This window comes from Neofelis nebulosa, chromosome 2, assembly GCF_028018385.1.
Source record: "Neofelis nebulosa isolate mNeoNeb1 chromosome 2, mNeoNeb1.pri, whole genome shotgun sequence".
NCBI lineage: Eukaryota > Metazoa > Chordata > Mammalia > Carnivora > Felidae > Neofelis > Neofelis nebulosa.
The window spans coordinates 210,983,082-211,010,718 of NC_080783.1; the positions used below are offsets into that span (position 1 = coordinate 210,983,082).

At 53.6% G+C, this 27,637-nt stretch overlaps 1 protein-coding gene and 1 long non-coding RNA gene across 3 annotated transcripts in view; one reads left to right on the plus strand and one right to left on the minus strand.

Moving 5' to 3' along the window:
- Nucleotides 1-25,306, minus strand: part of PLEKHM2 (pleckstrin homology and RUN domain containing M2) — a 35,721-nt gene extending 10,415 nt beyond the window's left edge. The window contains exons 1-7 of one of the 2 annotated variants that reach the window (XM_058718970.1): nt 24,576-25,306; nt 5,005-5,111; nt 4,564-4,673; nt 3,913-4,012; nt 3,289-3,376; nt 2,279-2,465; nt 939-998 (exon numbers count right to left, since the gene is read on the minus strand). In XM_058718970.1, coding sequence (XP_058574953.1) covers nt 939-998; nt 2,279-2,465; nt 3,289-3,376; nt 3,913-4,012; nt 4,564-4,673; nt 5,005-5,111; nt 24,576-25,292 — 1,369 coding nt within the window. In that variant the 5' untranslated portion in view covers nt 25,293-25,306. The remainder of the gene's footprint in view (nt 1-938; nt 999-2,278; nt 2,466-3,288; nt 3,377-3,912; nt 4,013-4,563; nt 4,674-5,004; nt 5,112-24,575) is intronic. The other variant, XM_058718971.1, reaches the window with a different exon arrangement.
- On the plus strand, nt 14,028-17,574 carry LOC131505430 (uncharacterized). Its single transcript, XR_009258392.1, has 2 exons — nt 14,028-15,154; nt 17,073-17,574. It is a non-coding gene; the product is annotated as an uncharacterized LOC131505430 (long non-coding RNA).
- Nucleotides 25,307-27,637: the final 2,331 nt, after the last annotated feature.

A 27,637-nucleotide genomic window follows, 5' to 3' on the forward strand; every position in this document is an offset into this window, starting at 1 on the left:
CGCTACTCAGAGATCACGGCACTAATAGCAAAGGGGGCGGCTCTGGAGCAGCGGACAGAGACGCCACATCTCTGCCTCCTGCCCAGGATGAGGAGTCAACACCCCCACCCGGGCCAGCCCCTGGCGGAAGGGGCCCACAGGGTGAGTGGTTCTTTAACAAGGAGGGAGCGGGGGGGGGGGGGGGGTAGCTACGGCCTCCGATCTAGAGGAAGCATTGACCCTCTCAGAAACGTGCCTTGAGGAATCGTGAGAACGTGGGGTGGAGCTCTATGGACTTTTCGGAAGCCCAGAAAGCGGAGTCCCGGGCAGGAGGACGCCCAAGTGTCGTTGTCGCTTAGCGGACAGGTGGGAGGGTGGGCAGATTCTCTCTTAATCTGCCTTAAAACTTCAGAGAGAATCTCCCTGTGGGAAGTTTCAGCAGTGCCTGGGCAATTTCGCTCATTCGGTCCTCAGCCTCTTTCAACCATGCCAGAGAGGAGGCCGTCAAGAACGGACTGGAGGAATCGAGTCCTCTGCCTTTCCTGCTCGATGCTTCTGACCCAGGAGCACATCTGACCTGAAGGAGCTTACGGTCCACAGGTTCAACCCACGCTTTCCAGAACAAGTCCCCGCTCGCTGGGTCGGGCCACTGGCACCCCCGCGAGGTGGCAGTTCCCTGCGCACATCCGGTGCGTCGACCGGCAAGGGAATCGGGACGGGAGATCGCTTGGCGACCCCATGCGGCCACCGCGTAAAGGCGGGAGTCCTGCGCTAGGAGATGGGATTTGCCTAGGTCAAGTTCTCCTCCTGCAGAATTCCATCTATTAGAAGACCAAACTTGGCTTTATTATGATCACCGACATTATTACAAATAATGAGCTGATTTCGAATCATGCAGCAAGCTTGGCATGGAAACGTAGCGAAACGGGAAAAGAGGGTGACAGCGGACTCTGTCCCACCTTCCCAGTCTGTGCTGGGTACAGACGGCACTGCTGGAAACACATCTCCAAAATCATAATCTATAAAAACGAGGGACAAAACCGAAGATTAGAAACGGGCAGTGGCAGGACAGGGAGGGCGGGGGCAACGGGGCGGGTGACATGGGGAGAAAACGAGAGAGGAAAAAGCTACACTTTCTACCTTTCATCGAACAGCTTTGGGGAACCCTTATGCTTCTCAGCTCGGACACTGGCCCAGAAGCTCTGAGCAGCTAGAAAGACCTCTGGGGAGAATCCTTTCCAACCCCAGCACCTGGTTCTGGGACGTGGGCTCCCCCGTACCTAACCTTCTTTTCTATCCCCTGCCTTTCTTCCCTCTGAACCGAGCAGCGGGTGGCAGGTGGGCTCGAGGGGACGCGTCCGCCGTGGACGGCCCAGCTGCTCCCTTGGGGCCTGGCCCCTGGCTTCTCCGAGGCAGCCCGTGAGCACAACCCAAGGACACTGTGCTGCCGCCTTCCGCTTGTACAAGGAGTCGTGCTGACGACAAGTCTGAAAGTATTGCCCTCATGGGCCCTCGGCTCATTGCACAAGCAGACACGGAGGAAGAGGGCCAGGGCCTCAATGCTAATGCAGTTCTAGGGGCTGAACTTGTGCGCGGGGTCCCCTTCCCTGGAGCTGAGGCAGGTGCAGCCAAGGAAGAGCTCTGGTTTCCCACACGGGACGAAGGTGGGAGGAACGGCCAGTTTTATAAACGAACACAGGGGGTCTGAGGTTTGAAAGAAACTGGGCTGTTCCAGTAAGTTGTTGGATCAAGAAAACAAAGCAACCTACAGACGTGACGACAGTCTTTTCCAGTCTCGGGTGCAGTGGGGGCCATCAGCCCTAACATGCTAGCAAGTGCGGGAGGGGCTCCTGAGAAACGGGGGTCAAGTTTCCCTGAACTTCGGACCCGTCTGGCTCTCTCGTCTCCATCCGGGGGTTGCTCCGCCTCTGTCTGCCTAAAACCAGGGCAGTGCGACCTCCCCAGGCAGGCGACCCTCGCCCCTGCAATGGCAGGGAGAGTTTCCGGGTCACGCAGCTAATCCCTCCTCACGTAGAAAACCGCCCCAGGCGTGTGGCACTGGCCTTCTGGAAAAGAGTCTGACATTCCCATGATCTCACGCTGGCTTTTTGCGCCCACACTCAGTGTTTTAGCCGCCGCGGAGACACTGAGAAAACGAAGATCTGGGAAATGGTGGGCCCTGTCGAACTTCAAATCTCCCCCATCGGACCGCAAGGAGCCCGGAAAGACGCCAGCCAGCCAGCCAGGCACCAGCAGTGTCACCGCAGAGGCGTGGCTCCCGGCCGCCCGGGGCGCTTACCCTCGCTGGATGGGGCAATGGCGCTGTCATCCCACTCCAGGTTGGTGGAGGTGACGGAGTTGAAGGAGTTGAGGGACAGGCTGTCCGAACCTTGCACGGAGCTGGGGAGGCGGTCTTCGAAGTCCAGCAGGTACTGAGGTTTGTAGTAGTCAGGCATGTAGGGGGCCAAGTCCAAGTAAGGGGCGTCCTGAGACGAGAGTGCAGAGGGCGGGCTTGGCTGCGGGAGGCCTTGGGCGGCCGTGCGCAGACCTGCCCCCGCCAGGCCTCCTGTGCTGGTTTCCCTTTGGGAGAGCAGTGGGCCTAAGGCTCTAAATTCAGAAATTAGCCGCTAAAAGGAGCGATGTGAATGGCTGTGGCTCATACAGCGATGGACTCGAGGCCAACGGAGATGACAGAACCCTACTCTGCCTGTCGACCCCTCCTCGACCTCTGCGACCATGAGAGTCGCTCCCGTTTCCTCCAGTTTCGCCTACTTTTCAGTAGGCAGCCTGTGCTGCTGGTGCGGGGGCCTGGCGGGGTGACTGGACTGGGACAAGGCAGCTGCCCGCTGATGAGCCAAGTCCAGAGCCGCTTTGGGCCCTCCTCAGCCCCTCCTGGGCCAGCGTCCTGTTTCTCCAGTGGGTGACCGTGAGGGAGGCTGGGAAGCAAGGAGCCGAGGACCCTTCTAGGATCCCAAGAGGCACAGGGGTGAGCGTGCCTGGTCTTTCTCAAACACGCTGTAAACATGACAGAGGGTATTTTAGCACTAAATACTCCAGGCGATGTGGGGACAGACAGGCAGGAAGGGGTCACCTGAACGAGGAGTTCTGGCTTAGATAAGCCAAGATAGAATCACCTACTCGGTTCCACTGTTCTGACCCTGAACCCTCCCGTCCCTGAACCCCAAACATGTTGCTCAGGCTCAGTCACACCCCACGGGTCCCCTGAGAGGAACCAGAAAAGCAAAACGGTATATGCCCACCCTGCCCACCCCGCTGCCCCCACAGGCAGCAAGAGCCAAGGGGTCTCACCAGATCCAAGTCGAATCGAATGAACTCCAGCCCAGACACCAAGGTCAGGAAGAGAGTCAGGTGATCGTGGCTGCAGACCAGGGCATTCCTGTGAGACACGAGGAGGGACGATGGTTACCAGCTTGGCCGTATCTCCCCGGCAAGCCGGCTGTGTTGAAATTTGACATGTGACGTCCCCAATCCCTGGAGGGCACCCAGCTTGGGGTAGCCTTCACCCGCCCCTTTCCAGCATATTCTCCTACTGGGTTTAGAGCCACACAGCACTTTCCTGCCAGTATCTTCAGCTATGGGGCCTGCGGCACACGGCTCATCTAGCTCTCTGCAGCTGCTCTATGTGGTTAAGCATTCTAGTAAGGTCTGAGGCCGGGGTGGAGGATCAGACAGAGGCAGAGCACCAGATTGCTACACAGGAGCCCCGGGGGACGCCCGCCCAGACTCCCGGCAAAGGCATCACAGGCAAGGTGCTGAGGCCTCTTCGGCCACCGTTAACGTGTCCCCAGCATGCAATGCCAGGCTAGGCCTCTGACGTGGCACGCCATGGTGCCTGCGTGTGACAAGAGTCTTTGGGACAAGGTTCAAGGGGAGCTCCAGGGCCACGTGAGACAGACTGTTCCGGACACTCACTTGACGTAGTATTTGTGCAGCAGACCCAGGTTCTCCTGGAACAGCCGCAGGTAGCTCTCCAGAGAGTTCTCGTTGAGCGCCAGGTACAGCCAGGCCCTGCCTGCAAACAAACGGCAGGAGTAACCAGAAGGAAGGTCTGTCAGGGTGCTGGCTCTTCTGGCCCAGGGCGGGCGGGAAGGAAAGGAAGAGTAGCTGAGGGCACCCAGCACTCAGAGAGCCTCCTGTCGTGTTGCAGGGCCGTAACCCCTGACACGGGCCGGCTCCTGGTCAGACCCTAGCTGGCAGCGGGGCAGGGAGACCTGAGAAAGAGCGCAGGTCACCCGGTCCAGACGGGTTGAGAAGTATGAGCACTGTGCACCAGCCCTGGCGGCTAACACCAGCTCAGGGAGAGAAGCGAGGCTCCCCGTTCCGGGCTGGGGCTCCAGAGGAGTCCGGTTGTCCTCAGCACCTCACTGTCCTTCCCCCCAGTCCGTGACGCCCCAACTAACTGTCATACGCAGGGCGCCAGCAGCGGAACGCCCCTCTGCCGCTGGGCACCACGGGGGAATCAGCCTCCCGGGGCTGACCCTGAGGCCACACCTTCGCCCCGGGCCACCCACCACGGGGAGGACGGCGGTGGGCCCTCCCCAGCATCCCCCTGGGCCTACTCACTGCGCCCCAGGTTGGTGGCCACGTGCTGCAGCACCTCGATCTGTTTGATGGCCTCTCTCCGGGTGAAATGCACCACGAGCACCCAGTAGCCAGATGAGAGGTCTTGCAGTCTGAGAAAACAGGACAGGAGCCGCCATGACCCAAATGAGCTGGGGCCGAAAGCAACAGGGACCCGGCTCCCGGCTCCCGGCTCCCAGCGGGGGCCCAGGGCAACCACCACGCCTTCACGCCGGGTCTCATTTGCTGCTAATTCTTTCCACAACCATTCATGCCTGCAAGGAGGTGATTTACAGGGGCAATTACAGACAGCCTGCGGCCTGAGGCAAATCTCTTTCTGCCAAGAAAGGGAAGAAATAAAGGGCAGACGAGGCGAAGGACTTCTCTCTGGAGGCTCCCAGGTGCCCTGCGGTCGGTCTTCTCCGGAAAGGACCCCCAGCTCACCCATACAGCAGGGCGTGGTCCAAGTGCTCGCACAGGCGCTGCAGGACCTTGTCGTGGTTCCGGATGGCAGGCGTCTCGTCCTCGCAGGCGGCAAAGTAGCTCTGCAACTGACAGGTGAACAGAGCGGCCCGGAGTGAGAAACAGATAAAGAGGGGGGCTGTAGCAGAGGGCAAAGGGAACCAGTCCCCGGGCACCTGGCTGGCTCGGTGGGTAGAGCGAGCGATGCGTGATCTCGGGGTTGTGGGTTCAACCCCATGTTGGGTTTGCAGACCACTTAAAAATAAAATCTTAAAAGAGGGGCGCCTGGGTGGCTCAGTCGGTTGAGCGTCCGACTCTTGATTTCGGCTCAGGTCCTGATCTCAGGGTGTGTGAGCTCGAGCCCTGGGTGGGCTCTGTGCTGATTCTGTGTCTCTCTGCCCCTCCTCGACTCACGCTCTCTCTCTCTCTCTCTCTCTCAAGATAAATATTTTTAAAAAATAACAAAAGAAAAAAACAAGTCCAGTGATGTATCCGTGGTGACCAAGAGACAAGTCTACCTCGAACTGCCTGCACCGGCTGCTTACCCAGCATCCAGAGGGCAAAGGCTGTATCCTCGGGGCCCAGTCCCAAGAGGTCCTCAGCTAGTGCTTTGCACAACGCCAGCTGGATGCTGGGAGGGGTCCACAGCCTGGGAGTAGGTCTCACGTGGCACCAGGCTTCGAGTCAGGGCCACAGCGCCACACCACTCCAGGGACCCTACGTGCAGCCTTATCTATATAAACGCCACCCACTCCCGGAGTTGTGTGGCACGGTGGCCCTTCTCTGGTGGCCTCCTTGCTGGAGGCTGACCTGGGACACAGATTTGCCCGAGGAGACAGACTAGGTTGGATACGGGTCGGGGTATCATGTCAAGCCCTGCTCCAAGAAGGACACCTGTTTCCGGGCTGGCGGGTGGGGGCAGGCGGGGAGACGAACCGCAGCAGTAAGCAAAGGCCAACGAAGGGGAGGGAGGCTCTCTCCGCCAAAAAAGCCCCGACCCTTGAACTGGATCCTCTGAAACCACCGTGAGGAGGCAAGGAAAGTCCTAGGAGACAGGTCTTTCCACCAACTTTGTTCTAGCCATACTCTGGTCTGCTGTTGCCCTTCTGATGGCCAGACGAGGGGGTGGGGGGTGCAGACACACAAAAAGAACACTCATCTCAGGTTTGGGCTCTTGGCACTGGACAAACGTGTTCTCAAGTGTTTTCTGGACGCAGTGGTAGAGACAGCAGCAGCAGCAGCAAGAGACATCAACCACACCAAGGAGCACGCGCTCTTGGCGAGAGGCCAACCATTCAGCACCCACAACAAAAATAGCCTCTCTTTCCTGTGGCCCAGGGTGAGTCCAGCGGCCCTGCTGGCCCGGGATAGACTCCAGTCCTGTGGGGCCACCCTCTCTCCTGAGAGACAGGCACCACAGTCCCGGGAGGAAGGTTTCCAGAACCGAAAGGAAAAGGGCGGTGAGCTTGTGCAAGCTGCCCAGTTCCCTCCCAGCAACGGCTGGGGCTTGCCTTGCTCACTTCAGGACAGGGAACCATACCGGAGTCCAGACTTCCCTTTTTCTTTCTTTTTTTCAACACCCGAGGAAATCTGAGATCAGGGAGTCTTTGACAGATGTTAGAGCTGGCAGGATCTTTCGAGATCTAGTGAACTCCCTTATTAAGGACGCAAAATGAACGTTTGTTCATTTTCTTGATTATAAAAGTAGCCACACTGGGGCGCCTGGGTGGCTTAGTCAGTTGAGCATCCGACTTCGGCTCAGGTCATGATCTTATGGTTCATAAGGTCGAGCCCGGCGTCAGGCTCTGTGCTGTCAGCTCAGATCCCAGAGCTTGCTTCAGATTCTGTCTCCCTCTCTCTCTGCTCCTCCCTTCCTTGTGCTCTCTCCTCCGTCTCAAAAATAAACATTAAAAAAAAAAAAACTAAAAAAAGAAAAGTAGCCACACCTACCATAACACTCAAGAGACGTGGAAAAGCTTTAACATTTTTTGTTTATTTTTATCTCTTTATTTATTTTTAATGTTTTATTTATTTTTGAGAGAGAGAGACAGAGCGTGAGAGAGGTTGGGGCAGAGAGAGAGGGAGACACAGAATCCGAAGCAGGCTCCAGGCTCCGAGATGTCAGCATAGAGCCCGACACGGCTCTGTGTCGAACTCACCAACCGTGAGATCATGACCTGGGCCGAAGTCGGATGCTTAACCGACTGAGCCACCCAGGCGTCCCTGTTTTGTTTATTTTTAAACAGAGAAGGTGGTTAAAACCAGTGGAGGTTAAGACCCTCACTGTGATTTTCAGCTAAGGGAGGGAGCCAGAGCTGGAACTCAGACTCCCTTTTCAGGTCAAGAGACTTTTGAAACAATTATTCCGAAAACAACACTGGCTCACCATAAAAATTCCAGCAACACGGAGTGTGTATAAAGTATAAAGACCAGCTGGGCCCCCGTTCCCCACTGTCAACAGCTTGCGCGTGTGTCCTCCCAGCATGCCGCCTGCATACACAGACTTAAAAATTAAAAGAGCGAAAGAGGGTCATGCTACACTCATTGTTCCGAAACGTGCTTTTTCCCGACAATGTACGAAGCATCTGTTTGTGCACCATTCCATACGGAGCGGCTGCGTTTTTCCAGAGCCACCCTGCATTCTGAAAGAGGACGCTGTTAGCTAAATGGCTGCTGTCTCCCGCTCTCTGATGCCACATGTGACGTGCTTCTGTGGATCCCTGGATCCGTGCATGTGAGCACCCGTGGATCTCTGCGTGGCTATTTCTGCGCGGGGTGTGCTCACAGCCGAACTGCAGACCTTTTAAAACGCTGCTCTCACCGTGCGGGCTAACCCTGGATACAATTAGTCTAATTCTTGCCAGTCCAACTGCTGAAAAACAGTACCTAATTGTTGTTCTGGGGTTTTTTTTAAGTTTTTTTTTTTTTTTTTTTTTTAAGCAATCTCTACGCCCAACGTGGGGCTGGAATTCACAAGCCCGAGATCAAGAGTCGTGCACTCCTCCGACTGAGCCGGCCAGCCGCCCGGGTACCTGCTTGCTCTAAATTGGATTTCTCCCCACACTAGTGCAGCTGACCACCCTTCCCTATTTCTTCTCCTGTGAGCCGCCTATTTGAACCACTGCTCAATCTTGTCTGCTTCTCTTTTTCCTGCTGGTCTGTCGCAGCTCTCTGCCGGTGAAGGATTTAGTCCTGTGTGTTGCTTTGAATTATTATTTTTGCCCAGGGTCAAATGACCTTTAAATTTTGCTTATGGTGGGTTTTTTTTATCCTATTGAGAAACTTTTATGTTTTACGGAGCCAACTCGGTCAATCTTTTTCTTCACGGTCTCCCGTTTTTCCCAGTCTAGTATTACAAAAGTATTTTTATCCTTCTATAGTTTTGGTTTCTTCTTCTTCTTTCTTTTCTTTTTATTACTTTTTTTTTTAATGTTTAAACCTTTACTTTATACGTGGCATGAGGTAAGAATTGAGCCTTATTACTTTCTGGATGGAAAACTCATTTTCCACATTATTAGTGGTCCCATCCTGATTTGGGCTTTCATATGCCACCTTTCTAGATTATTTTAACTGGGCCATTGCCTGTCCCTGTGCCAGTCTCCGATTTCAGTTTATTTATTTTGAGAGAGAAAGAGAGTAGGGGAGGGACAGAGAGCCAGGGAGAGAGAGAATCCCAAGCAGGCTCCACACTGTCAGTGCACACTGTCAGTGCAGGCTCCACACTGTCACCTGCAGAGCCCAAAGCAGGGCTTGAACTCACAAACTGAGATCATGACCTGAGCCGAAATCCAGACTCGGACGCTTAACCCGCTCAGCCACTCAGGCGCCCCCAGTCTCTGATTTTTAATTATTTTCACTTTGTTTGTCATTTTGATATGGGCAGAACAAATCCACCCCACCCCCTGACTATTCTTTTCCAAAACTGTTTTGACTATTGTGGCACATTCTTTTAGATTCAAATTTCAATTCAACTACCTTTGGGGCTTGGAGTAGAATTATACTGAATCTTGGGATTATTTGGGGGGGGAGACGGTATCTTTGCGACACTAAATCTTGCCATCTGGGGCCGTGGAACTTTCCCCCAGTCATGCAGGTCTCCTCTTACATCCTCTGGTAAGTGTCAGAGCTTTGGTTAGGTAAGTCTCGCACATTTACTGCCAAGTGGGTTACACACGTACACATATATTATGAGTTAGGGAACATTCTGCCAACCGGGAAACAACTTCTGCAGAAAGTACAACAGAAAGGGCGGGTGACGCGGCGCTGAAGGGTGGGCGCTCTGGGCAGGAAGCAGGGGTCCAAAGCTTGGCTCTGCTGCTATGGAGCGGCAAACTGCTCAACCGTCCAAACTCATTTTTTTCTCTGGGTGGCTCAGTGGGTTAAGCGTCCGACTTCGGCTCAGGTCATGATCTCACCGCTCGTGGGTTCGAGCCCCGCCTCAGGCTCTATGCTGACAGCCCGGAGCCTGGAGCCTCCCTCGGATTCTGGGTCTCCCTCTCTCTCTGCTCCTCCCCCGCTTGTGCTCTCTCTCTCTCTCAAAAATAAACGTTAAAAAAAAAAAAATCTTTTTAAACTCTCTTTTTCTCATCTGTAAAATGGGAGAGAGCTGAGCTGTTCAGTATAGCAGCTGCTAGCTCCATGGGACTACATTGAATTAGTTAAAATTAGACACAAGTAACAATTCAGTTCTTCAGTGACACTGGCCACATTTCACACGCTCAATAGCCCGTGCGTGCGGTCAGGGGTTACTGACAGTGCAGGTACAGAACATTTGCCTCCTTGCAAAAGTTCCATCGGACGGTGCTAGTTTGGAGGATTGAATGATACAAAGCATGCAAAAGGCTTACCATCCATAGATCCTGGTAAGTAGCAACTGCTCGGTAAACATGAGCCACTCTTATTAAGAGTAATGAACCCGTATTCTTAAACCCGTAACAAACCGCTCAGCTAAACCTAACAGCAGGTACAAATGAGACACAATGAAACGCTCTGCTCTCAAGAACTACCATTCCGTTCACTGGTTCACCAGCAGGGGGTTCCGAAGCCTACCCTTTAACCACTCTTTTTGTTCTTGTCTTTTTAATGTCTTATTTACTTTTGAGCGAGAGAGCACAAGGTGGGGAGGGGCAGAGAGAGACGGAGACGGAGGGTCCAAAGAGGGCTCCGCGCTGATAGCCGCGAGCCCGACGTGGGGCTCGGACTCACCAACTGTGAGATCGTGACCTGAGCCGAAGTCGGACACTCAACCGACTGAGCCACCCAGGTGTCCCTTAACCACTCTTTTCACAGCATCTTTTACAGCAGGTTAATAAAGATGTCCCGTGATCTCAGGGGACAAGGTGTTCTCGAATCGACGCTGCAGCCCAGCATGGTTCCTGAGAGGAGCAGGAAGAAAGGGACAGTCTATGAACCAGTGACGGGAGGACTTTAGGAGCTGTGCCCACAGCTTGACCTCATGCTTTGGGAGCTGGTCAGCAAAGCACGACGCGAAGGTAAACAGCGGAGGTGTTCTCCCTTCACCGTGGACAGGTCGCAGCCGGCAGCCACTCACTACGCCGGTAACATCAGCAGGCTCTGAAAGAGCTGGGGAGTGGGAGGGGAGCAAACATCACACAAACGAGGGCGCTAGGGCAACAGAATTTAGGGAATGAGGATAAGGAACACAAGTCAGCCTGGAAGCACAGTCACCAGCTGTGCTCCAAACTACTCTTCGGTTCCATACAATACACCTGCTGCTGGGACTGATGCGGCTCTGTTCCGAGCCACCGTTTACTGAGCGTGCTTATTGCTTATTACGTGCACTAGGAAGGGGAGGGGTGGATGTCCAGGGGCAGACAACTGGGATTGGAACGTGGGTTCTGCTACTCACTCACTGTGTGACCTTGGGCAAGTGACCTCCCCTCTCTAAAACTCAGTGTCCTCCAGAGCAGATGAACATAAGGGAAGGGAAGCAAAAATAATCTAAAAACAGGGAGGGGGACAAAACAGAAGAGACTCATAAATATGGAGAACAAACAGAGGGTTCCTGGAGGGGTTGTGGGAGGGGGGATGGGCTAAATGGGGAAGGGGCATTAAGAGATCTACTCCTGAAATCACTGTTGCACTATATGCGAACTAATTTGGATGTAAATTGAACAAATACATTTTTTTTTTTAAATTAAAAACTCAGTGTCCTCATCTGTGAAACGGACTTAGTAATCCTCCCTATAGGTTGCTGTAGGGGTTTAGATAACATGGACGCTGTCTTTACCAAAGTGACGATGACATACTTTACAAACACTATTTAATTTAGTCATTACAGCGGCTCCATAAAGTAGGTCACAGAGCTAGTAAGTGGCAGAGCCAGACTCTCGATCCAGGTCTTTCCATCTACCCTGGGCTCAAGATCCCTGAATGAATAATGTATATAAAATGTTATGCTCTGATCTAATATGCTGCGGGAGAATGGAAGAAAGAGAAATGCGGTCTCTCTTTTTCAAGCCACAGAACTAAAAAGCAATTCTTCTTGGAAGACGAACCACGGAGAAAAGGCAGGGCAGCATGTTTAAGAAGAAATCTTGCCTATTCTTCTCGCCATCTTTTTGCCCCACACCGGCATCTCCCCAGGAGTGAGGAAGTATCATTTGGCTAAACTGCCACCGTTGCCCCGGGTGGAAGTGAGAAAGGGTCGGGTTCGAGATCTATTGTGAAGGCGGTGCCCCAAGGATTTACTGATGGATTAGATACGGGGTATGAGAGAAAGGAAGGTGCCAGGATGATTCTAAGGGTTTTGGTCTGAGCAACTGAATGGCGACGCCGTTTCCAGGTCAGGTGGAACAGTGCTGTGGACATGGTAAGCTCGAAGCACCTATCAGATATCTAGGTGGTGATGTCAAGGAGACAGGTGTATAAATGGGTCTGGAGCTCAGGGAGTGGTATTTCAAGCCGTGGGATGGACGAGGTCACCCTGGGAGTGTAGGAGGACCAGCACCTGAGCACTGAGCCGGGGCCCTCCGATGGGAGACCAGGGGTTCTCGCCCAACCTGCACAACAAAACCACTAGGGGAAGGCAGGTGAATCCTAATGTCCAGGCGCCTTCCCAGATCAATTAAAGCAGAAACTCTGGAGGTGGAGCCCAGGAACCAGTATTTTTAAAACGCTCCCCACGTTATTCTAATGCCCAGCCTGGGCTGAGGGGCACTGCTTTAGACTGAGAAGGTACAGCCAATGAGGCAGGTAGAAAATCTGGACAGTGTGCGCTCCAGAAGCCAAGCGAAGAAAGTTTCCAAAAAGGGGGAATGATCCCTTCATCAGGGTCACAGTCCCACAAAAAGGGAGGTGCTGGGAAACCCAGCGAAGGCGATATGAGAGAAGGGATGGGGACAAAAGCCCGAGAGAAGTCGTCCAGGAGAGGTCAAGTTTACTTGGATCCCGTTTCCGGCAAAGGAGGCATTTTTAAAATGACACTGATGAGGCAATTAGAGCTTAAAAACTTCATAGTTATTTGATGATATTATGGAAAAATTATTAAAATTTATAAGGTGTGATAGCGGTATTAGGTTATGTGAGAAAAGAATCCTTACCTTTGAGCAATGTTTACTGAAAAATTTACGGATGTCTGGATCAGGCAGGGCGCCTGGGTGGCTCAGTAAGTCGAGTGTCTGACTCTTGGCTTTGGCTCAGGTCATGATCTCACCGTTCGTGAGTTCGAGCCCCGTGCCAGGCTTTGCACTGAGAGTGCGGCGCCTGCGTGGGATTCTCTCTCTCTGCCCCTCCTCTGCTCGTCGCGTGCTCTCTCTCAAAGTAAATAAAAATAAACAAAAATAACAGAGGAGTACGCTGTCACAAAATAGCCCATGAGATGATAAGCACTGTCCATGGACTTCAGCATACCATACTGCCTAGTTTGGGTTCGAAGAAAGAGAGAGGGGAAGAGAAAGGAGGAAGGGAGGGAGGAGAGGAGACAATAATACAGAAAACTCCTTCGACCAGTTTTGCCGAAAGAGAGGCAAAGAAATGGAGGTGGAGTAAAGGAGTCGAGTCCTTGAACAGGAAAGACAGGATGGCACCCACCACCCCAGGGGAGGGTGGTGCTGATGGGAAGCCAGACGCAGTGGGCAGGTGTGCTTGAAGGCGGCAGGACGAACCGTTCCCATCAAAGGGAAACATCAAAAATAAGCAAGGTCAGCTGAGAACGAAGAGAGGGACTAAGATTTAAAGTAATTTTTTTAAAGCCACGGTCTCCCTAAAGTCCTTTAAGTCAGGCATGTTCCCAGACCACGCCCTGGATTCCCTGCTTCTGATTCTGGGGGTGTGCGCAGGCCCGGGGAGCGCTGGGCTCAGCCCAGCCACTCTCTCAAAGCCAGGAGGACGGTGCTCCCTGCGGAGCACCCTGGGAAGACCGGCCATCACGAGACCGTGCCAGACCCCGTGGCTGCTGGGAAATGTGGGTGGCACACTCCAGCAGGCCAAGAAATGCCTGACTCGGGGCATTTTAATTCGGGTTGGTCCCACTCTCTGCTCTGCGTGGCAGCCGGCTCTCTTTGTCTCCTCTCTCTCTTATAGACACACAACTGAGAAACAATTTCTAGTTCTGTGGTTGGCACCAAGAAACCCTTCCAGAATTGGTTCCTAACAGGTCAACTCAAAGGTAGCAATGAAAGATTACAAATGACCAAAGGAAAATAAGACGGTTACAGGTGCCTTTCTCTCTCTGTCAGTCCACACCAAGGTGGCCGAGATGCCCCGGAGCAAACAGATGGGAGGTCTGGAATCTAACTGCTACCTACTCACAGGCTGTACGGGGCAGGGCAGCGGGAGGGCTGTGGGAGGGTCCCCATCCCCTATTTACAGAGCTGGATAAGAATCCCTGCCCCAACAAGGGTAGGAGAGTCCACAAGGTGGGACAGACACAGGGCTGTGAACGTGTCTTTGGGAACTGCCTGACCATGCGGGGCTCCCTGCCGGGCCTGCTCCCTCCCTGCTTAGCACACAGAGCACAGGAGAATCTGGTTCCTCTGCTCCCCAGGCAACAGCAGCCGCCCTGTGGGCTCCATGGAGACCAGGTATATTTAGACCACAGAATGTTTAGAACAGCCTCGGCAGTCCAGGAGGTGGAAATCCAAAAGCAGGAAAATCCCACAGAGCGAAGCGTGGACGGATACCTGACTTCAACTCACCTCTTTTATAAATGAAATCCATGATGGCCCTGGTTACATGAGCTCGACTCAAACTCTGAGCCCCCTGAGCTGCGGGGCCACCTGATCCCTGAGCTGCCTCTCACCTGATGCTGCTGCGGGTGTGCTTTGGGCGAGGGACGAGTCTTAAGGAAAACGAGAGGGCACTGCCTGCCTTGCCTTTGGAATTCTATTTACAGTGTGACCACTGCCGGGTCAAAGTGGCCCTGTGGCCCTCTCAGACACCGGCTCTTCTTTCCAAGGCAGAAACTCAGAGGAAAGGCCGAGGTCAAGCCATGTGCTACCGTTTATTACCCACCTTTGGTGTTGGGGGTGCCCCTAAACCTTGATGCCTGAACTCCCCCGGGAGAGGGACCCCACGAGGGTTCGTCCCCAGCAGAGACCACTGGAGAAGAGGTGGTGGGGTTAGAACCACCCAATGCCCCCCCGGGGAGCCCACCGAAACAGTGTCCCACACTGGTCTTCCATGAGCATTTTGCACTGGCTGCAGGCACAGACTCATGGATTTGAAGAGAAGGCTCATCCTGCATTCCCTCAAAAATAAACCAGCAAACACGCAAACAAGGCAGGCAAACTGGAGTCTTGTCAGTCTCAGCAAAACTTCTTAAGAATAATAATGCCCGATCCAAGGAATGGAAGGCCAGGGCCAACAGCTTTTCTGTGCAGAATCTCCACTGGAGTCTAAGACAAGGCTGGTCCTGGCCAGGCTGAAGAATTTTGGAACCCAAGAGTGCAAGCACCCGTAGAAATCACCTGGTTACACGGCAGAGTTTCCTGGGGGCTTCCATGGTTGGGGGGGGCGGGGGCTAGTCCGAGTGAGGCTGTCAGCGAATCAAAGTTTGACTACCATACACGCGGAAGATCAGAAGAATCGTCTCTCAGCCAGAATCCTCATTCTGTTGGCAGGGAGATCGGGGCCCAGGGAGGCGAAGACACTTCCTGCCCCTCCAGGCCAGGTGAGCTCAGACACCCCGCTAGTAGCTGTTCCTGGAGCCCCTTCTGCTTCCCTCCCACCTGAGGATAAAGCGACACTCGGGGGTACCTGCCCTAACCATCTGGAAGCGCTCATCCCAATGTCCTACTGAGGGCAGGGCAGTAAGGGGCCCGGGGCCCCTCCCAGGGCTCTGCAGAATGGGAGTTAGGGGTCTGGGGACAATGTCAGGAAGGTCTTAAGTGCCTCCCTCCTAGACAACATGAGTGTGTGAACAGAGGCTCTGGCCCGCCGCGTGTCGAACACTCTGCCAACCCCAGGCAACCGCAGTGCTTCTGATTCACTCTCCTGATTTTAAAATCCCTAACCTGAGATCCCACCCCACCTTAGCCTGAAAAATACTTCATTCCCAATGACCGTCAATTTCAATTAGATTATAGAACCAGATCGCTGCTACATAAGGAGCCAGAGATCCTGCAGTTCAGAAATGATCAGCCTGATTTCTTGGGGGGCATGAAAAACACTGTCCTTCTGCCAATGCCCCTGCCCAGGAAGAGCTTGTGCCTGGGCTGGGTGCCATCCTAAGACTGACTGGCCCCACACGGAAAGTCACCACGAAGGGTGTGCTGTTTGTTTGCCACGAGCGTGCACTGTCTCTTGAGCAAGATGAGTGAGATCAATGCTTCTTAACCATTTATTTGCTACTAAATATGCCCAATTATACCGCTTCCTTTCCCACTACCCAAGTCGCTGCTCATTAGCCCCTTTGCTGGAGAGTTGGCGAGCTCTCTGCTTTATTGGCAGCTCATGGAAAGATATGCAGGGGGGGGGGGCGCCTGGGGGGCGCAGTCGGTTAAGCGTCCGACTTCAGCCAGGTCACGATCTCGCGGTCCGTGAGTTCGAGCCCCGCGTCGGGCTCTGGGCTGATGGCTCGGAGCCCGGAGCCTGTTTCCGATTCTGTGTGTCTCCCTCTCTCTCTGCCCCTCCCCCGTTCATGCTCTGTCTCTCTCTGTCCCAAAAATAAATAAAAACGTTGAAAAAAAAAAAAATTAAAAAAAAAAAAGATATGCAGGGGGGAAAAGCTAAAAAAAGCAGGTACTTGAATTATCTGCGGATTCCTTTTTTTTTTTTTTTTTTTTTACTGCTTTCTTTGGGGTGTTGAAACAGTGATAACAGAAGGCGACTGGCCTTGTTAGGCACAGATCTTTTGGGTAATTTGATGAAATATGGTTTCCAAAAGAAGGTAAATGCTTCTCTTTCCTGGGGGAGGAGTGTCTGAGCCCCCAGGTACTACAATTGTTCTGCCTCTCAACACCGCACCGGGCGCGACTGCTTGTGGCGGGTGGGACTGAGGACTCCTTTCAAAGTAGGGACCGAAATGGAAGGAGTCTCTGCTAAGAGGTCTCTAGGCAAACACCACAGATCCAGAAGCCAACCAATGACCAGAAAGATTGCGCGGCACACACTCTGACCACTGGGATGGAGGCGGGACCTGTGTTCTCAGTGCTCCAGGGTCAGGTCAGGGCCGTCAGGGCACCGACGTGTGGCACACTGGCAGGAAGAAGGGAGTTTCTCAAAGCCTCCGTTCAGTTAGTCTTTCAAAGCCTGGGAGCGCCCCCTGGTCCTGCATTCATCTTTCACTTCCCCTTTCCTCTGCTGTACCTGCAACACGACCTCACGCACGCGTCTCTCACCCGACAACCATTTTGTTGCTACGGAAAATGGCACCAAGTCACTGTCGAAACCAAAACACGAGGTTTTGAGGACACTGGGGGGACCCGTGCCTCCATCCCATGGTCCGTGCAATACAGTCAGAGACGAGGGGCTGGAAACGTCAATACAGGGTTAAGAGGGATGACAGCAACTCCATGGACGACAAATCTGTAATGGCTATTAAAGGGCAGCCATTGTGATTTGTTGACTGGCTGTCTTCTCTTCTACAGTGGCAGCCCCAGGGAGCAGGGGCTTGGTGGGTTCTCGCCGCTGCCGGTTCCTAGTGACTGGAAGAGCACCCAGCACGTCACGGTCACTCAGCAGTTATTTGTTCAACGGACACGTGCTCTTAAGGAGGACTGAGAGGGTGCCTTGATCATCTGTTATAGTTTCAAGACGGACATCATGGGGATGGAAAAGGCCCAGAGAAACGAAAAGAGCAACAGCCAGAAACATGGTTCGAACCCAGCTCTGCTCTTTATGAGCCTCACAAGCCTGGCAAGTTCCTTCTCTACACCTCATCTCCCACAGGTATGAGCTAGGGCCCGTGGCCTATCCTGCAAGTTTGTCGTGAGCCTGACCGAGGAAATGGGTGTAGCCGGCAGGTGCTGAAGAAACTCATTGGAGGGGCTCCTCTGGTATCATTACCCCGCTGCCTCCTGTACACTTGGGCATTTCGTGCCTCGGCAGTCTGTGACACCCAAAACAAAGAACCTGGGGAGAAAGCGTGAACAGAGGTTGACTACTTACTTAAGTTTGGAGGTTTTTGTGGATTTCAAGTCTACGTTAGTCCCTTTCTCGTTCTCATAGGTTACCAGGTTTCTCAGAATCTCTGAGTCCCAACTCTTTAAGACAGCGAATCATGGGAGAGAAGTGTTTCTAGGAAACTAATACTTCCTTCCTTATGTATTTCTTTTTTTTTTTTTTTTAACATTTATTTTTGAGAGAAAGAGACAGAGGATGAGGGGGAGAGGGACAGAGAGAGAGGGAGACACAGAATCCAAAGCAGGCTCCAGGCTCTGAGCCGTCAGCACAGAGCCCGACGCGGGGCTCGAACTCACAAACCGTGAGGTCATGACCTGAGCTGAAGTCAGACGCTCAACCGACTGAGCCACCCAGGCGCCCCACCTTATGTATTTCTATAATGCTCGTAAAGCATTCAAGAAAAGGGGGGAAAGATACATTACAAACACATAAAATAGGGAAGAATGGGTACGTGGCAGGGCCAGCCGCTCTGCTAGCAAGACAGAGCGGGCATCCTCGGGACCCTGGATAAGCACAATAACCAAGAGACCAACGACATGAGCTTTCAGACAGGGGACTGAGCTCCAGACAAAGGGACTCTCCCACAAATGGTCCTTGTCCTCCTGCCTCCAGGGGAAGTTCTAGGATGTTCACACCTTAAGCGAGCAGCAATAAGGAGGACAGGGCTGGAAAGGAAGGTTCCCCCAAACCAACCGGCCCCGCTGCCTCGTTCAGACTCCCACGGAGGAGAGCCAGGGGCCCGGACACGGTTGCTCTACACTGCTAGGAACTTCCAGGTCCCAACCTCAGACACCTGCTTCGTGGTTTCTCAGCAAGCCCCCTCCCCACCCCCCGGGAGAAGAGCCCCATTGCTCTCCTTGGACCTAAGAGCACCTCCAGCTTCAGTGGCATCATCCTCCTGCCATGGTGGTGAATCCTGATGTTCGAGGTGAGCACCAAAGACTCGAGGGGGGGACCGACCCACCCCAGAGCCCCACGGTACCGACAAGTGGCAGCCTTTTTCCTGCGGCATCCATGCTCCAAATACTGCCCCTTGCCTTCCACGTTCAAACATTTTTGCTGGCTAGTAGCAGATTTTCAGTTTTGCTGGCAATTTCTCGTCACACTGGGCTCCAGCTGGATGAGCTCCGAGGGGACCCCGCAGGAGTCACCACCCCTCCAGCTGAACTCCAGAGTGTTAGCCGCACCACAGAGTGAAAACACAGCCACTGCTGTAGCCCCCAACTCAACAGGGGGCCGGCTGCTGCCACATGGCCACCTGGCTTCTGTCCAACCCCGGGTGCAGGTGAGTTTCTGCCCGGCCTCCAATCATCCAATGGGGCTTTCAGTCTGGATGGGCCTCACGCTAGAGCCAAGAGCCAAAAGCCACGGAGAAAGAGAGGGCCCGGGGTGTTCTTTGATGGGATGGAGAGATCCACAATGTCACAAGACTTCAAACAGAAACCTAATGTTAGAGACGCATTTTGTAGAAGGAAAACCATATCTTAAAACTGAAAAGAAAAAAAAAAAAACAATTAAAAGAAGGGGGGGGCGCCTGGGTGGCTCAGTCAGTTGGGTGTCCCGCTTCGGCTCAGGTCATGATCTCGCGGTTGGTGGGTTTGAGCCCCACATCTGGCTCTCTGCTGTCAATGCAGGGCCTGCTTTGGATCCTGTTTCCCTCTCTCTCTGCCCCTCCCCCGTTTGTTCTCTTTCTCTCTCTCTCTCAAAAATAAATAAATAAATAAATAAATAAATAAACAAACAAACAAACAAACAAACAAACAAACTGAATGGGCAAGCGGGCGCCTGGCTGGCTCAGTCAAAAGACCATGCAACTCTTGATCTTGGGGTGGTGAGTTCGAGCCCCGTGTTGGGTGTAGAGATTACTCGAATAAAAAGAAATAAAAAACACTGGATGGGCAGGGCTCAGAAAAGGCCGTCACAGCATCTAGTGCTGGGTCTGGGTGGGGTCACTCAAAGGGTCAGGTGCATGCTTCTGTGGTTCCTGCTTGGGGGCCTGCGGGTCCCTCCCTGGATAGCCTCCGTCCTGGGAGAGAGGAAAGGAGCCCAGAACAGCTTCTGCCAACATCAGGACACATGCAGGGGGAGAGGCAGGAGAAGCAGCCCGACCCTGAGCACTTCAGTTTATAAAATGTGTGTGTGGATACTATTTCATTTAGATCTCTGCCCCAGCGACTCAGGTCACTGGGGATTTTCAGAACGCTTCAGATTTTTAAACTCTTAAGAGTTTTTCCATGAAGCCTGAGAGAACAAAACTATCGATTGAAACCCAATGGTCAATATACCTCCCACATGTATCTAAATACAAGGACCTCTCTAGAAATCAGCTGCCCTAGCTAATTTTTAACGTGCTGGCACATCCAACCCATTTGGAGGGTGGGGACACTGGGGAGAAAAAGCCCACCACTCTCGCCAGCCTTTCAGCTGCACCCAGGCTAGGCCCCGGGCTGGGAGACCCCTGCTCGCAGTGCTTGGCCAGAAACACAACCTCATTCGGGACCTAAACTGGAGGGACAGCGTGTGTGCCCAAACTGAGGCGGGTGGGAGACCTATGTTGTCCCAGGTGAGGGAAAGTTGGGATGACCCAGGAGTGTTCATTCCCTGGAAGGTTACTTTATTAAAGTCCATTTATTCACCCTGTTTAAGGAAAGCAGAGTTGAGGCTGAGGAGACAGAGAACGGGGGCCTCTTACTTTTTATTTTACATATTTCTGAGCTCTTTGTGTGTTTTAAAGGTTTATTTAGTTTAAGAGAGAGAGAGAGTGCGAGCAGGGGAAGCGCAGAGAGAGCGAGAGAATCCCAAGCAGGCTCTGTGCTCTCAGTGCAGGGCCCCACATGGGGCTCGATCCCACGAACCGTAAGATCATGACCTGAGCTGAGATCCAAATGCTTAACCAACTGAGCCAACCAGGGACCCGTCTTTTTGTGCTTTTTAAAAACAACTGTTCATTTTCTTAGAATGCTTCTCTCATTCTCTTACCCTAGTCAGTGTCCCCTATTGGATGCGACATCACCTCCTTAGGTCAGTCTTCTCCGGTCACCTCCTCTACGGCAAATTCCACTGCCAATTCTGTATCCTGCCTAATGCCTTCAGACCGCTAATCACGACCTGGAATCCTCTTTGCAATGGTTTGTCTATTGAATCGCCAACTTGCCTCTCTCCCAGAAGTATCCACTCCGTGGATCTTATCTGCCTTGCTCCCTGCTACCCTCCTAGGGCCTGAGACCCTGGGGACTTCTGGGGGATGCCCAGTAAATATTTTTGAAAAACCAAATACATGGACACATGTTGGGATCTACGAATGCCCATACTCATTCCACGGGCCTGGTGTAACACACAGAAACACAGTTATAATCGAGATTTGATTAACTGTAGGACCGGTCCCACCGATTTCTCCAAAAGCGACCCCTAGCCTACCCTGAGGAAGGCTTTCTACGTGCACACGCACGCAGCCCGCTTTGGCAAATAAAGGTGTATTGAGCTACTCTCATATACGGACGGATTGTCTGTGGTTGCTTTTGAGCTACAAGGGCAGCGCTGAGTAGTTGCAACAAAGACCACGTGGGCTGAACATATTGACTACCTGGCATTTTATGAAAAAGTTTGACACACCCCGGGCTGGAAGACACAGAGAAGGGTAGCCCGAGACTCTGACTGCAAATCCCACGGGAGCGAACTGCAGCGTTCACATAGACATCTGCTAGTGGTAATGGTAGCTAATATTTTAGGTAGGCCTTGTCATGAGCCACGTATTGTGCTCAGTGATTGAAGCGTATTATCTCCTGTGATTCAATTCTCATGACAACACTCTGGGGGAGTCCTGACTGCTGAGGCTCCTGGAGGGCTGATAATTTGCCAGGGTCAAGGAGGTCAGTGCCAAAGCCAGCACTCAAACCCAGACCAACCAACGCACAGACTGTCGGGGGACAGAGGCTGCTTCTTACGCTGCACATGTACGCATCAGACACTCAGCCTTCTCAAAAACAAAGCAAAACTCTCATGGAAACCACTGCCTGCCCTCCCCTGGAGTAGATGCTATCTAGTAGAACCACATGCCAATTCAAAATGCCAACTCTGTCTTTGACGCGGACATCTCTCCATTAACGAATCAGCAACTGCAGGCTTTATTATCTGCACCGGGGATGTTTCTGCCTTCTCTCCCTTTCCAGAACATGTGGAGCTTGCTTTTCATTGTTACTATTTTCCTTTAACTGCGCCGTTAAACTCTGGAATTCTCTCTAACCCCCAGAAACCCTGCCTTCATATCAAAACACAGGTTCCCCTGGATCCAGGTGGGATAACAGCTATGTCACTGTCAGTATGACAGTGCATATTCTTGACCACGAAACCTAGGTATCAGAAGAACTGAACTCAACAACACTGCTTGGGGACAGTGGCTACACCTGGAGGTGTAGCTTCTGGGAGGGGAACAAGGGGGGGGGGGTGCTTCTGGATGATGGTTATGCTCTGTTTCTCGATCTAGGTTTTGGATATGTGGATATGTTCATGTTGTGAGAACTCACTCAGCTGCACCCTTAGGAGTGTAAGTATATGCTATTTTCTGTAGGTATGCTCTATTTCGAGAAAAAGTCCTACAATGCCCTCTGCAAACATAGTAATACACAACGGATCTTTTTTGCGGAAATACACATCTCATTTGCTTCATGCAACATCCTTATAAAAGGATCCGCAAGCCCATTTTGCGGGACCTTTGGGAGGTGCTGAGGTCATGAGCCCTCACGCAGGGGATTAATGCCCTAATAACAGAGACCCAGCTCCCTTCGGCTTCCCCCATGTGGGGACACAGGATGAAGTGAGCACCCCGCAATCGGAAGGGGGCCCTCACCAGAACGCAGCCACGTTTTCAGGCTTCCAGCATCCGGAACTGCGACAAAGAAATTTCTGTTGTTTATAAGCCACCCAGTCTATGGTAATTTGCTATAGCAGCCCAAACAGGCTAAGACAGCTTCCTAAGACTGGCTTGAGCGCCCTGCTAACCACTCTGCAGATATGCTCTCATTCTATAGATATTCTCTTCACAACAACCCTGACTTTATCCCTGCCTTATAGATGAGAAAAATGAGGCATGGAGAGGTCAAGGAACGTACCTAAGGTTAGACGGTTACTCATAGGCAGGCCAGGGGTTCAACCCAGACAGCCCCACTCCAGAACCCACGTTCTTCACTGTGATGCTGGTCATGCCTTTGGTTGTGATGCACCCAAGGATGGCTTTCCAGTTTCTAGTGTGGGTCTTCCATATTCGGGCATGCGTCACGGCTCAATAAAACGCGCTTATCCAACGCGTACAGGAGCAAGAATCTCAAGTGCACCCACCTCCTTCATGGACGGCAGCCGGATTTACAGAGTGAATCTCCATGCCACACAAATGACAGGGTCCATGCCAGCCCCCTTTCTACCCAGGACTTCCCCATGCATTTGTTGGAAATCCGAGACTGAGCGCTTGGCCCACCAGAAGCCACAGAGGCCCAGATTAGGTTAGAAACCCCAAAGGTCGGGGCGCCGGGTGGCCCAGTTGGTTGAGCTTCCGGCTTCTGCTCAGGTCACAATCTCGTGGTCCGTGAGTTCGAGCCCCGTGTCGGGCTCTGTGCTGACAGCTCGGAGCCTGGAGCCTGCTTTGGATTCTGTATCACCCTCTCTCTCTGACCCTCCCCCATTCATGCTCTGTCTCTCAAATAAATAAACATTAAAAAAAATTTTCTTTTCAAAAAAAAAAAAGAAACCCCAAAGGTCTTCCTTTGTCTTCCGTGACGAAAGATCTATTGCTTTTTAATAAAGTATTTGCTTACCCCGCACTCTTTGAGTAAGCGAAAACTATACCCCGACTGCATTAGCAAGGCTCGGGCAAAGTAAATATAACTTCTGTTGGATGTCTGCAATGTTCCTTTCAGTGAGAGCACTTTGAATCCACTTTTCTTTTAAGCCACATCGATCTCTATGAAAGGTAAAATTGCTTACCTATGTTACTTTTGAGGAATTTAAGTGTCCTGTATGGGGGGGGGGAGCTATTTAAATACAATCGTTGATTTCATCAATTGTCTTCATTTTGGTTTGTTGAACTAAAATAATCTGATGAACCCTTCCGCCCCCCAAACCCCCAAATCATTCCTAGTTTCCGAGACTATCAGGTGAGCCAGGAACTCAAATTAGGGGGGAAAAAATCCAACCACCTTCTTCAAATGACTGTCAATTCAGGTTTGGTGTTAAAGGACAGGACCCTGCTGACTTCCTCACACAGGCAGTGACATACGCTTCATAAGAAGTATTTTTTCCTATGGGCAGCCTGGGCAACGATGTCTACCGCGCACGGAGCCCCCACGCAGCAGGGTGTCCGTGCGTGCCACCAAGTTCCGCGGGTCACCCTCCAACCCGCAATCCCCTGGCACTTGGGGTCCTCGGGCCCAACCCTGAAACGAGCCTCTTCGCACTGCCATCCTTGAGCAAGACGAGGCAAGGAACTTCCCAGGACCGGAGGCAACGTCGCCCAGAACCCAGAACCGGGAGGAGCGGAGGCTGCTTATGCCCGGCCGCCGCGCCCCGAGGTGCCAGCCCCGGGAGGCCCCGCAGACCTGCGCTGCGGGGCTGCGGGGGGGGAGGGAGCAGGGGGACCGGCGTGTCGCGGCCCCGCGGAGTGACGCAGGGCCCCCTCGGCCGGTGGCAGCTCTGGGGGATGCTGACCTCAACTTTGTTCTTTAAAAATAGCTGGGAGGCCGCGGCGCTCACGTGAGCGGCCCCCGCTTCCCCCGGCACCCGCCCGGGGCTCCCGGCGGCTCCCGGGGTCGCACAGGGGGCAGGGCGGTGTCCCCGAGCCCCCGGGGACAGGACGGACCCCCCCACCCCGGGCCCCGCGGAGGGGGGAGGGGAGCAGGGGGCGCCGGGTGGGGTCGGGGCGTGGGGCTAGGGGTGGCGGCGGGGGGTCGGCCGGGCCGCGGGGAGCGGGCCGCGCTCACCTTCTTCACCGACAGCGAGATGTTCTCCAGGATCCGGTCCTTCACCTCCCGCGGCTCCATGGCGCCGCCGCCACCGCCGCCGCCGCCGCCGCCCCGCCGCCGCCGCTTCCCGCGCCGGGGGCCCGGGGCCGCCGCCAACCGCTGCCGCCGGCCGTGCGGGGGCTCCGTCGTGCCGGCCGCGGGGCCCGGCGCCCGCCGCCCGGCCCTCGCCTCGCCCGGCCCCTCGCTCCGCCGCGGCCAGGCGGCTCCGGAGCGCGGCCGGCGGGGAAGAGGCCGCGGGCTGTGCGCGGCGGCGGCGGCGGCGGCGGCAGCGGCGGCGGCGGCAGGAACTGATGTCAGGCGGGGCGGCGCCAAGGCCGGCGGTCGGGATGGGGCGCCCGCGCCCGGAGACCCGCCGGACCCCGCGTCGCCGTCCCCGGGCCCGCAGCCCCTCCGGCCGGGGTCGCCCGGGACCCCCGCAGACCCCGGGCCCCCGCGCCCCAGCCCTTGTCGGCTCACAGCCCCTCGGGCCAGGGTCCGCGGGAGCCCCTTAACCCCGGGGACCCCCGGGTCCCCGCAGACCTTGGGCCCCCCGCCCTGCCCTTGCCGGCCCACGGACCCAAGTCTCCCGGCCCTCCCCAGCGACCCCGAGCCCCTCCACCCCCTCGGGCCGGGGCCCGCGGAGCCCCCCACAGACCTCGGGGATCCGGACAAGCCGCCCCCGCCGGCCAGCGACATCCCTCAGCCCACAGACCCTCCCTTTCCTCGGCCCAGAGGCCCCTGCCATGCCCGGGGTCGTGAGACCCGCCCCCCTTCACCCCAGAGACCCAGGGCCCCTGGCTTCCGGCAGCCTGGAGACCCGGGCACCCCCCACCTCGACCTACCCAGAGACCCTCACCCTCTGGCCCTCCCTGGCTGCCCTGGCCCTCACCCGCCCCTGGAAGCCAGTCCGTCTCCTCAGTTCCCCACCCTCACGCCCAGTCCTAAACTTTAAGGCCATTTCAGGTCCCGGGTGCTCCTCCCCACCAACAAAACACACCCTCCGCACTTCCCCTTCTGTCCCAACACCCAGTCTGATTCTTACCCACAGCCCATTGATTGCTACCCGTACCCCAGCTCTCCTTCGGTGGGGCCCGCATACCCTGGGGGCCCCAGCTGCCTCAGCCCTGAAACCCACCCTAACAATTCCCCTCATCCCCCCAATTCCCCATCTCTTAAAGCCACCCACACTTAGAGTTCTCAGTCTCCTACCTGGCTCACTTAGCTCATTTGGTCTCCAAATAAACATACCCTGATGCATCCATGAGTCCCGCCTTTTCATTCTTTTCTTTTCTTTTTTTTAAAGTCAATATATTGGGGCGCCTGGTTGACGTTCCACTCTTGATTTCCGCTCGGGTCACGATCCCAGGCTCGTGGATCATGCCCGGTGTCCGGCTCCATGCTGAGCTTCCAGCCTGCTTGGGATTGTCTGTCTTCCTCTCCCTCTGCCCCTCTTCCCTGCTTGTGCTCGTTCTCTCTCTTTCTCTCAAACAAAAAAAGTCAATCTATATCCTTTTTTCTCTCACTTTATGAAACTGAGATGTAATTGACAAATAACATTAGTTTCAGGTGTACAACATAATGATTTGATATTTGTATATTGTGGAATGATCAGCACCCTCTTTATTTGAAGAAACCCCAATTCTCAACTTCAGCTCCCTGTATTTTCCCTCTTTGTCCGGGCATACCTTTCTCAGCCTCCCAAACCTGGTCTCCCCAGCACAGATGCAAAACACTGATTCTACAGCTTATCCTAAATGGACCCCTCCCCATACACAACCAAAAGTTCCCTCTCCATCCCTCAGTTTCCCCAGGAGAGATCCAAGATGGTGGTAGTTATGTTTTTGTTGTTGCCTTTTTGTTTTTTGTTTTAATATTTCATTCTTTTTCAAATTTCTTAACGTTTTTATTTATTTTTGAGAGACAGAGAGAGACAGAGAACGAGCAGGGGAGGGACAGAGAGAGAGAGAGACACACACACAGAATCTGAAGCAGGCTCCAGGTTCTACGCTATCAGCACAGAACCCGACACGGGGCTCGAGCTCACGAACTGTGAGATCATGACCCGAGCCGTAGCCAGTCACCTAACCGGCTGAGCCACCCAGGCACCCCTTTAATGTTTTATTTTTAAGTCGTCTCTACCCCCAACGTGGTGCTTGAACTTACAACCCCAAGATCAACAGTCTCATGGTCCACCAACCTAGCCAGCCAGGAGCCCATTGATTTGTTTTTCTGTCACTGAATAAGGGGACAAAATTACATGTCAAGAAAATGAAAGAGAACTACTTGAGAAACTGCATTCTATTACCACTTCAGGATCTAGGTCAAGAGTTCTTGAGACTAATGATGATGATGACGATGAGTAATGAGTACTGACTACGTGCCATGTGCTGAACTAACTGCTTTACCTACATTCGTCTCCTATATTCTCACACAACAACCCCTGTACAGATGATGGGACCCGTTCGCATCCTGAGTCAAAGTGCCCTTTACATTTCTTCGTACTGTTCCAGCAGGTGATCCTGCAGGGGCTTGGTCTACCCCTTTAGGAAAAGAAGTCAGTCTCTCAGCTGAAGGCATTTCTTATTAGCGCTGAGCTCAGAAAAACAGGCGAGAACAGTCTCCGTGGAGCTGGGCTCAGACAGAATGTCAGGTGGAGAAGACGTTACAGTTGCTGGGCAGGTAGAGAAAAGGCTGAGAACAGAGGACTCATTACTTTGAATGAAGAAAGAAATAGTCACGTGTCCAAATGTGTTGGTGGCGAGTAGGAGGGAAACTGCTTGAATGACCAGGCTAATAACCTTGGTGAGCTCCCTTCCCACTGCACTCAGCTAGGGTGCCAACAGGCCCCGACCTGTCAGATCCAACTCTGGCTCATGAGAATCCATTGAGCCCAAAGTGGAACCAGTTAACTTTGTGATTCTCCCCTGCTGTTAAATAATAAGACGTCTTCTGGGTGGCATCTTCTGCTGGACGCCACCTTCCTAAAAATGGCTACTCGCAGCTTGGGCATGTGATGGCTTCCACGGATGTTTTTATTGCTT